This window comes from Corella eumyota, chromosome 5 (genome assembly GCF_963082875.1).
Source record: "Corella eumyota chromosome 5, kaCorEumy4.1, whole genome shotgun sequence".
Classification (NCBI taxonomy): Eukaryota; Metazoa; Chordata; class Ascidiacea; order Phlebobranchia; family Corellidae; genus Corella; species Corella eumyota.
In genome coordinates, this window is record NC_137494.1 from 9,709,239 (window position 1) to 9,720,520 (window position 11,282).

At 25.7% G+C, this 11,282-nt stretch overlaps 1 protein-coding gene across 3 annotated transcripts; it reads right to left on the minus strand.

Annotated features, from left to right (window-relative positions):
* Positions 1-354: 354 nt before the first annotated feature.
* On the minus strand, positions 355-10,631 carry LOC145753613 (multiple C2 and transmembrane domain-containing protein 1-like). Of its 3 annotated transcripts, none has more exons than XM_082570017.1 (19): positions 10,520-10,631; positions 9,908-10,006; positions 9,665-9,712; positions 9,362-9,408; positions 9,245-9,290; positions 8,993-9,024; positions 8,154-8,235; positions 7,536-7,858; positions 6,635-6,728; positions 5,190-5,326; positions 4,532-4,662; positions 4,038-4,209; positions 3,548-3,744; positions 3,203-3,404; positions 2,832-3,026; positions 2,086-2,231; positions 1,872-2,012; positions 1,500-1,707; positions 355-1,066 (listed from the first exon to the last, which is right to left on the minus strand). In XM_082570017.1, exons 1-19 carry the CDS (start codon positions 10,590-10,592, stop codon positions 1,007-1,009), a joined length of 2,433 nt encoding a protein of 810 aa, XP_082426143.1. In that variant the 5' UTR covers positions 10,593-10,631; the 3' UTR covers positions 355-1,006. The 3 variants fall into 3 exon arrangements, with proteins under 3 accessions (XP_082426143.1, XP_082426141.1, XP_082426144.1); XM_082570015.1 differs by having other exon boundaries at positions 1,872-2,015; XM_082570018.1 differs by lacking the exon at positions 9,665-9,712 and having other exon boundaries at positions 1,872-2,015.
* Between the last annotated feature and the right edge of the window lie 651 nt (positions 10,632-11,282).

The window sequence follows — 11,282 nt, forward strand, 5'->3', positions numbered from 1 at the left end:
GTAGGATTTATATATTGTTCAAGTTTACTTAAGGCTGACACAAAGAATTTTTAGTGATAACAAAGTGTTTGTAAATATAGCAAAGTACTTTATGTAGTTGCATGTTTAACATTTAAGTCTTTACGTTTGCCATTTTTATTAAGAAGTGTTTAGGTTTAAACCCTGACAACTATTTACACGTAGTGAAAAAGGGAAGTGGTCTAAACACAACAATAACGTTCTATCTGAATGTATAGTGACAACCTTATTTTTTTAAATAGTGCAAATGGTATGTTTGCAATATCCAACGGAAACTTAATTCTTGAAACTTATTTAATTACTTAAAATTATAAACAAAACAAGTGCGACACCAAATAAGAAAAGAAAGTTTTATTTTATTTTAACTCTTTTAGTTTGTACGTCTTGATTATATAATTTTAAACAAAAAATACGAAAAAGGTTTAAGATAAACAGTTTCTTATTGAAAAACAAATTGATGTTAGATTTAAGAAAAATATTTGAAATACAACAGCGTAGACTCTATTTTCCCTTCTAGGTTATTTTTTGTGTAATTTTTGGTGTGTCTCTCTTAATTATTCAAAAAACTCGCGCATTCTTATTTTGCGTTCATAGTTTACACAATTCTTTTTGATCACAATTCAAAACACGAAAATATATAATATTTGAATGATAATAAAAAAAACATTTGGTAGTTTTAGTTAGAAAATATTTAACTTAAAATTTTGTGCAGCATAGCACAGTGTTAATAAATGCAAATATTTAAGAGGTACAATTGAAATAAACTACAAAACTACTACTGCTAAAATCACCATGCTAAAAATAGGAACAAAACTCAGAAAAAAAAGAAAATTTTCGCTCTATTAAAAGTAATCCAAAATTTAAAGTACAATGTTGCTTTGTCTGCATATATTTTTCATTAACATTCTACCATTTTTACATTCTATTGCTAGTTTTAACATTATAATATATGTACGCGTGAGCGAGTAAAAGAGATAAATAGACTTAATCACTTCTTTTTCTTCGATTGTCTGGAATGCAAATTATTTGGAAGCTCCTGATATTCTCTCTATTTAAATTAAATTTAAACATTTAACAATGTAAACCGACAAATAAGTGTTGGGCATGTTTTATATAAAGTAAAATTATTTTTTCTATGTTGACAAATTGGTCTTATTTACAAATTTTCTGACAGTCTGAACAAATAATTAAAAAAAATAAACTTAAAAAAATATAGAGGTCGTTGAGCCCAAGTAAGGCACTATAAAAGAACTAAAGAATGGGCTTCTGCCAAGCCAAAAATAAATCAGGAAATTAACTTTCGGTCAACATTTTCAATATTACCCTAAACTGTCCAAAACATTTTGCAACAAAGTCGAGGTAACAAATGTAAACATATGTTTAAGCTGTAAAGTCGACCTTCTCACAACGCTGAACATTTCATCAAAATCTAAAAAAAAAAATTAAATACCAAAAAAATATTAAATAAAACATTAACTTACAAGTTGAATATTTGAAGGAACTCGCGACATAAAGTCCATTAATTCGTTGTTTGGAACATAATTTGGTTTTCTCAATCTTTTAGTAAATTTGTTCACTCCCCATAATAAAACTATTGCTCGCAGGGGAACAAAATATAAAACCAAACAAGCTAAACTCAAAACCAAAACTGCGAGCCACGAGAGAAAGGGGAATCCCCACGTAAAAGTGCTAAAAATATAATAGTAGCTATTTTTGCATAAACTTTAAATATTTAATTTTCGTATTTTTTATCCTTTACATGGAAAGTCGACTTCATGGCCAAAAAATGATATATCGATTTTAAACGTATTTATAATTGCTTAAAAAGACCACCTTAAAATGTTGTTACATACTTATACACACGTTCCCCGAAAGAAGCAATGACGTCAAGAATATTTTGAACTTTGGTTAGGATGTCTTGAATTGCGTTTAAGCGACCTAAAATTGAAAGTTTCTGATTGGATGATTCGTCTTCATCGTCGTCATCATCAGCGCTACTAGTGGTTAAAAAAGTAAAAATTCAGAAATAGACTTTTTAAAAAACATGTTTATTGTTTTATTAAAAACCTGAATCTATTATGGTCTTCATTACTGATACTGCTAGAAGATCGAGTTTTTTGAACAAATATCTCCACATAGTTTTTCAGAAATATCATCAACAACATAATTGGTAACATGTAAAGTTCAAAATTCCACACAATCAATAAAAAACTCTTAAAAAATAAAAATTTAAATTCACTTGTCTTGTTTACACAATTGCCACTGAAATAATATATTGTTAAAAAAATAATTACAAATACGATGTCTTAAATATAAATCAAGCAGGCATAAAGAGTGTATTTATAATTTAATCACTACTCTTGAATTTAAGTTATACCTAAGCATGTATTTAATATATATACAAATGTATTCGATATATTATTTAAACTAAAATACACCACCCTCCGAGAAAATTTAAAAAAAAACATAAATTAAGCATTACTTCACTTTTTTTTGTATATATTTTTATCCTCGGTGTGGGAAAGTCGAAGCGCGACTTAAACATGGAGTACCATCACTCCAACCCAGTCTTGAGTTGCCTGTGGCAGTTTGGAATATTATAGTTTATAAATACCCGATAATTATGCTGCTGATTAAGTGCTGGCTACCGTTACTCAAGGGCGCTACAGCATGAGATCAGTGGGGATTAAACCTACGACCTTATGTGTGGTGTAGCAAGTGTTCCTACCACTACGCCACGCACTTCTTACCTTAAATAAGTAACTTTGATTAATTTGCATATTTATAAGATAAAAAGCTCGTTTAAAACTTACCACAAATGCAATCAAACTTCGCCTTGGATGGGTCCACGTAAAGCAAGAATTAACGAACTCAATGGTAAAAATTATACTTTGAACGATTGACCAAACTCTGTGAAAGTTTCGGGTTAGAAGATTTTTTCGAAACTTCATCACTTCCTGCATGTGCTTCTCCTCGCGTGGTGTAAAAGTTCGAATTGCCGCACGCGCCTGAGTATGTAACGTCATAAAATATAATCGTGACATTATTAGTTTTTTAAATATAAAAAAAAAAACTGAACAAAATTAAAAAAAAAAACTCACCTATAAACAATACACAGTTAATTGTCATTAAAATATACTCATGACGTCATAATTAGTAGCTTTAAAAAACAAAAAAATCTAACCGGATTAAAAATATAATTGATCTTGACGTTGAGGGAACCTTTTGCTCTTTCGCGTAATTTTCGATCTTTCATGACGTAGCTTCGTTCCACGCCGTTGCACACGGACAAAATAGGAATCGAACAGCGACCGAGAAATTCTTTATCTTCTGTGTCTTCATCATAAATCGAAATTTCGAATACGTCGTGAATGTCGTGAATAGGACTGCAATAAAAGTTAGAAAACTAACAACTTTTGTTTTACTTGAATCGTTTAAATCAGAAAACCAAAATAAGTCAAATAACAATGAAACGCATATAAATCCTATATTTAAAAATATATATTTTTAACATATCATATTAACTTACAAAGTAAAAACTCTGTTCCAGATCGGATCCAGGGTTTTGTAACAAGTGTGGGTTTGTACCCTCGCATTACAAAGTTGAACAACACAGAAGGGATCTGATTTTCCATTTATATCTGCCGACTTGAGGTTTGTGGCTGAAATTATTTCAATTTCTGCAAATCCAATATCTTTAAGATCTTTGAATGTCTGTTTGTACGCCTAATCAGGTAGCAAAAACAACGTAAATTTTTTTTTCATTTAATTTTTTTTTCGTATCCCTTTAAGGGGATGGGTTTTTGGTATTTTTTATCAGTTAACTAATAGCGTGGCGTTGGTGCGGCTTGAACCGAAAACCTTTCGGTTCGTAGTCCGACGCCGTTCACCACACTACCAGACAACAAGATAATATCAAATAATAAAAATATTTAAGATGTATATTGCCATCTATCGTTCTTGAACACACAAAAGTTTATTTATTGATTTTAAAATGTTTTTTAATATTTTATTCTTACGTATTGTTTTGTTAAAGAGACAAGATCGTAATGGGTGAGATTTCTTTGCTGTTGGCGAGGATCGAACTCAAGAACTGTGGCCAAAATTAAGATCGAGCCTGAAGTGTCGGTTAAATCCAGCGACAGTGAATGAGTCTCCTCTCGTCCTAACGACCATAAGTCGAGAGTGCATCTATGACGTCATAGAAGTTAATATGACGTAACTCTACTTAATGTCTATAGTCTAATAAATATCGGCCCTTTATTACACTAAAAGTTTTTGTTTACAAATGCCTTAGTAGGTATTAAAAATAACTACTTTTAAATCAAAGCTTAAACTTGTTAGGTAAATATCAAATTGTAATTAAATGAAACATATTTTAACATTATATTTTTATTACTCTTATAAAATTTTGCTACGAAAAAAGTTTTTGTAGAAAATAACACCTTGAAACGAATTTTTAAATTTTAAAACTTTGATTAATTAACCAAAAAAGAAGAATTGAACAACTTACCTTCCAATGAAGTCGTCTTTTCTGTAAGAGTCTTTATCCCATACTGAAATTTCAAGGATTGAAGTTTCTTGGCTTGCGACATCAAATGTAAACTCTTCTTTCCAGATTGGACATAAAGTCTTGTAACAAACCTAAATAAGAAACTTTGAAAATTTCTACATATCTTTAATTTAAATAAAAAAACAAAAAAACAATCACAAAACAAACTAAGTGTTCACAAAATTTAATTTAAGATCATGTACTTAATGACCTCAAATGAACTTTTTCACAATTATAAACTTTGCAGATTTTTTCCATTATTTTGACAGTTCTTATACTTTTAACCCTTCTTTTATAACTTTTGACCCTAACTTAATAATCACTATTTTTTATATAATAATTGGTGGATTTGAATTATTTTAATCACAATGACTTTTATACACATTGTTTTTATTTTTTTGCAGGTTTCGCTTCTCAGTACTTATACAATTCCTTAATTTTCAATAGACTGTAAAGTACATATTAAGATCAAGCCGGAAATTTGTTGAATTTTTTAATAAATTTGTTAAACCATAATCTAAAATTTATTTAGGTATGATTTTTATAGTTTATAAAAAAAAATGAAAATAACATTACTAACTTGATTTTCAGATGGGTTAATTTTAACATAAAAACATACCTTGCTTTTCTTTTTCGTTTTTCCTAAAGTTAACTTGACGTAAGGATCAGAAAGTCCGTTAGCATCTCTGGCTGGTAAGTCTGATCCTGAAACTAACTGAATTGTAGCAGTGGCTGTGCGATGATGTCTTGTAGAACCTGAAGTAAAAAAAAATATATTTATTTTAAAAATTTTCAAAATATGTTTATATTTACAAGATTTCTTGTTTTTTTTAATCATGTAGTAATTTTATTGGTTATAATGTTTTAAACCTGTTACAGTTTAATTAAACAATTTCTTTAAGTTTAAAAAAATATTTAAAAAATGCAAATAAAACCTTCAAAAAAACATTTCTGATGTAAGAAACTGTGTTCTTAAAAAAAACATTTACACATTAATTGACACTAATTATTTTAAAAAATTTAACTGAATTTTAAAATCACACTAAATTAGGATAAATTAAATTAAAAAACACTAAAACAGAAAGTATTAAAACATAACCTATGCATTTTAAATTAGTTCCATTAATTATTAATTAACATCTGTTAAATATAGATAGCAAAAAGTAGAAATAATAAAGGTTTTTTATACTTCTGTAACTGTAATTTATTCTCATTAAAAATAAAATACAGCAAAACACATATTGAAGATTTGAGATTGTAAAAAAAAAAAATTTCCATGGGTATATTATCATGAACACTAACGGAAGTTTTATTCACAATTTTTTAAATTAAACTTTGGTCGGTATTGTTATTAACAATTAAAAGAATCCAAATTGTTAATTAAAAGAATCCAAATTGTTAATAACAATTAAATAAATTCAAAAAAAACCTGTCATAAACAAACAGTAGGTTATTAAACAAACTGAGTCAAATCTATTGATGAAAAAACTGAAAGAAGAATTAACAATTAGATTTATTATCAAAAGAATCCCCAATACGTTGAACTAAAATTCTACCATTGAAAAACTGTATTTGCTTTTAAACAAAGTTTAAAAAATAATCAACTTAAGCAAACAATTTGATCCTAAATGACTAAAAATCTATTCACCAAAAGATCACAAAAATGATTCAACAAAGAACTTATTTACTAACTAAAGAATTCCACTATATTAAAGTTCACCCTATTTTAAACAACAAGCAAAAATTGAACTAAATTTTAGTAAACCTTAAACTATTTTTTGTGGAATTAAAATGTGAACATATCAAAAATAAAAAAATTGTGTTTAACATTTTTAAAATTATACCAAAAGTACACTAAAAAACATTTCATAAAAAAAAACAAATCTTAGCAAGTGCCATATTAACCAAAACCATAATTAACAAAGTAATTGATATTAGAGTTCAAAATAACATAAAATTATTAAAAAAGTTAAAAAAATTAATATAAACTATTTTATTAAATCAAACTGTTAACCAAAACAATTCTATTTAGTATAATTAACTAAAATAAATTTTATATTTCACCTCGTTTTATTAAAGTTGCAGTCTCTTTTCTTTTGGCTGAATCAGAAGTTCTAACAGAATCAACTTCTTGGATTGGCATTTTGTTATTTGAAATCTAAATTTTAAAAATTTTATTAATATTTTAAAATCATAAGTTATTTTAAAAGTAAAACTGTGTAAATTGTATTTGAAATTTAATTAAATATATGAATTATTTATCAGTTGTCAATCTTGTGAGTAAAGAATACTGTTTACATATTTTTGCAAATAAAAAAAAAAAATTTTAAATATAATGTAACTGGCCAATAAATATTGATTAAAAGTAATTTTTAAATCAAATTTTTATATTGTCGCCATAAAGCAAAACTGTAACATGTTTAAAAACTTAGTTCAATGATATCAGTGCCTAAAACTTTTAAAAATTGATAAAATCTTGAGCTGTCACATTACAAACTTTAAAAACACCGTGTTTTATATAATAATATAAAACCAACACTTACAAGGACTTATATGTTGAATACACTATCAATTTTAAATAAAATAAAACTATGTTCTGTCCGTTTTCGACAGAAATCCAAACATTAAATAATTTGTTTGAAACTGATAGTAATGTCACATAAAGTTTACTAAAGTGTAATTTTTTTACCACTTAGACTTAGGTTTTATTTAAAACATCTGATACTAAAGTCTTGAAATGTCAAACTGCAGAAAAATGTTTTCTGATTATTTTAGTAATGTATAAGGTTTTTAGGTCAAAAATGAACATAACCTGTGAAGTACCAATAAATTTTATTTAAAAAATGAAAAATTATGTAATAAATTTTATCTGATATATATAAATAAGTTTTAAAAATTAAACACATATGTGTTTTTTTTTTAAGCTAGCTACCAAAAAATCAAAAAATGTGATGTTATTTTAAACCTTTAAATTGTTATTATTAAGAGGTTGAATATGGATGGCAAGATGAATGAATCCTAAATCTTCGTCCGAATTATATTCCTCCAATTTTATCCTCATTTCTTGGTGACTTTCTTCTAGTTGAGATAATTCTATCGATGTGGAACCCATAAAATCATCCCTTAAGCCCCGATCTTTGTCAAACACCCTCACTAACAAGGTGGAATCGAGTGATACAGGGACTTCAAAGTTTTCATTCCAGATTGGATTTAAAGTCATCTTGCAACATTTACTTCGATAAATTGTCCGATGACCAATTTTAAATTTCACGTAAGGATCACTTAAACCTTATTAAAAGTTATCAAATTTCATTTATTTATGTTGTTGTAAAAATTTAATAAATCAAACTGTTTGCTTACAATTATTAAAACTGAACAAAAAACCAACTACTTTCAAATTAAAAAAAATTTTAAACTTTAATATTTTGATTATTAAAAACAAAGTATGTTAGTTTTTTAAAAGTCTCAAAAGTTTGTAACATAACTTGTCTTTTCACCCGCATTTAAATTAAGGCGCTGATGTATTTTAAATATGTAAATTATAAGAGAAATATGAATATATGAAATTCAATTAATAATTTACCATTTGAATCACGCGCTGCTAAATTTTCGCCTTTTAATAATTGAACAAACAACTTGTGAGTCTCTTCTTTTTTTTCCATGTTCTGAACAGTGAAGTAAAAAAGTATTTTTTTAATTAAGTTGAAACATAGTTATTAAAAAAAGTAAAAAAAAATAAAAAATAAAAAAAGTTCAAAAATTGCTGACAATTACATTTTTATTAGTTAAAGGTATTAAAAATTAATTAATTGCGGACAATAATACCATTAATAACACTAATAACATAGGTACTTTGGTTAAATGCCAAAAACAACAAACAATAACTTTGTGGGAAGATTCCTACATAACATTTAACAACGTTAGTTACATACAGTTTTAGCAATTTATTAAAAAATCTTAATTTAAAATCTATTTAAAAAAACAATTAAACTGGTAAAGTTTTTCCAAAAATATAGTTTAACAAAACATAACTTAAACAATTTTCTTAAATAAAAATTTTAGAGCATAGTTGCCAAAAAAAGCACCACAACCCTAAGTTTCTTTTTAATTTTGAAAACTTATCAATTGGCAAAGCCATATTTTATTAAGTAATATTTTCTATTAAGCTCATATATATATATTAAATTATAGGCCTATATATTTATACTAACTAGAATTAATTTTAAATTTTTGACACTTTAGTCCCTTTGACTTTTGATTAAATTTTAACAAAACAAAATACATTTGTCACATACAAAATCTGTTCTGAATTATTAAAAGATAATTACAAATTAACTGACAGACAAAAGCACTTTACACTTAGTAGTATTGTGTCAATACAAATCAATAAATCTTAATATTTCAATAAATAATTAAAATTACCTTTTTGTAAGAATCTGTTTTACTTTCATACCCTGTAAATTTATATTAATTTTTTTTAATTCTAACAATAAATAAAAAAGTTAAAGTTGTCAACTTAATATAAACATACGTATATTAAAAAAAAATTAAAAATATGTACAGTAAAATTCTATATTTAATTAAAAAAAACTATATTTAATTGAAGAATTTCTAAAAAAAGTTTAAACAAATGCAAAAAGAATGCACCAGTAATTTGTTATTTATTTATTTTACCTTTAATTGAATGATCAGAATGATTTGAATCTCCTAATTTTAATACCTTTCAAGAATACCAATAAGTTAATTTATTGATTAAAGTGTAAAAAGTCATAAATGCAAAAATTAATTTACCTGAGTGGTTGTCACGCTTTTTTCCACTTCGTGGTTGTAAGTATTAACTAAAATTTAATGGTACAAATTTTAGGTAATTTTATTTTTGACCTACCAGCAAATTTGTACATTTACAAATACCAATTAAAAAAAATCAAATAGGCCTGTAAAGAAATTATGTCCAAGTGTAAACTTCTATTTGTTACATTACGACAAAAAAGAGATTATGATATGAATTAAAACAATAATTGTCCAATTAAACAAATTGTTGTCATATTTATACAATTAATCAATTATTGTAAAAAAAATATTATAAATTATTACCAGACCAATCGCTGTCCTGGGAGGAACCAAAATGAAATTGTTCATCAACTAAATTAGTGATTAATTCAATGTGATAATATTGCAATTAGTATAATAATTTTTAAGCAACAAAAAAATCAAATTGTTGTGGCACCATACTATTTTTTATCTTAAAAATTTTTTTTTTGATTACTATTTGTATAAAAAACAAATTACTAAATAATTACGCATTTTTTTATAGTGATCAAGGCATAAAATTCGAACCTTTTATTACTTCTTTTTTTCTATCAATTTTTTTGCTCTTGTAGGTGAAAATTTTCTTTAATTTCCTGTGTTTTGATTTGGAATTTCCATCTAACGAGTCTAAACATAAAATATTTAAAATTAATCAGGTCTCCAAAAAATGTAAAATTTAATTTATTGTGTGAAATTGGATCTTATGCACTTAATGGTACTTTTAAAAATAAAAACAAGTAATAAAAACAATATGCATTATTAATCACAATTTTGTATAATAAACACCTATCAGTAGAGTAGTTATACAGTTTATATTGTATATATATATATTGTATTTATATTATTTAATATAGGTAAAATATATTGGCTATATAAATATTTCAAAAACCTAAAAAGTACCAAACGATTTTACATTTACAGAAAACCCTGTTCGTTTATAATTTAAAGCAAATATTTATTTATGTCTTGTGTCTGTATGTGATAAATTTAATTTAACCATTTAACAAATAAATTTGTTAACAAACTATATTCTATAGACCTGATCATGTGCTTAATATATATGGCAAGTACTATATATATTTATTCTTGTACAAGCAAACATAATATAAATGTAATAATAAAATCTGAAAGTCTTTTTACCTGTTAATGAAATGGCATCGTAATCGGAAAAATCTTTATTTTCATTTGTTGACATTTTTAAACCAATAAACATAGACTAGTCAATCTACTAAACAGCGTATTAGTACAATCTAAAAACAATAATAAAGTTTCGTATTTTGACTCTATGAAATATAATAAAACTCCTTTTTCTAATTTTCTTCGAAGCTTTACAACAGCGAATAATGTAAACAAATTTTGATCACTCAACTGTAACGAAATAGACAAACACAATCTAACAAAAAACAGTACAGTAAATATGAGCATGGCCTGGCTTATGTTTTTATTCAGTCGAAAAAATATCAAAACATCTTATTTATAGACTATTTTTAAGTTTAAAGTAACCTGTTAAATTTTAGTAATAGAAAATTTGTAAACAAGTTTTATTGTACTTTTAAGGATAAAAACCGTCAGATCGCCAAAAAACATTTTACCGAAAAAAACGTTTGACCGAAAAACTAAGAAAGCCATTTTATTGACAGTAGGAGTTTTATTCACAATATTTATTTCATTTTAAACTGAAATGTTGATAAAATAGAGAGGTTTCAAATTTTATTTTTCGTGGAAATGACCATATTGTCAAATGGACGTCACTTTAATATATTATGATGTCACAATAAAATTACATAAAGTTTTAAAAATTTTTGAAGGCAAGATTAGGTAAACTTATTTAGGCTTACAAATATTAACATGTTTTATTATAAAGTTAAAATATTTACATGTTATATTATGAAAGTAGGTTTCA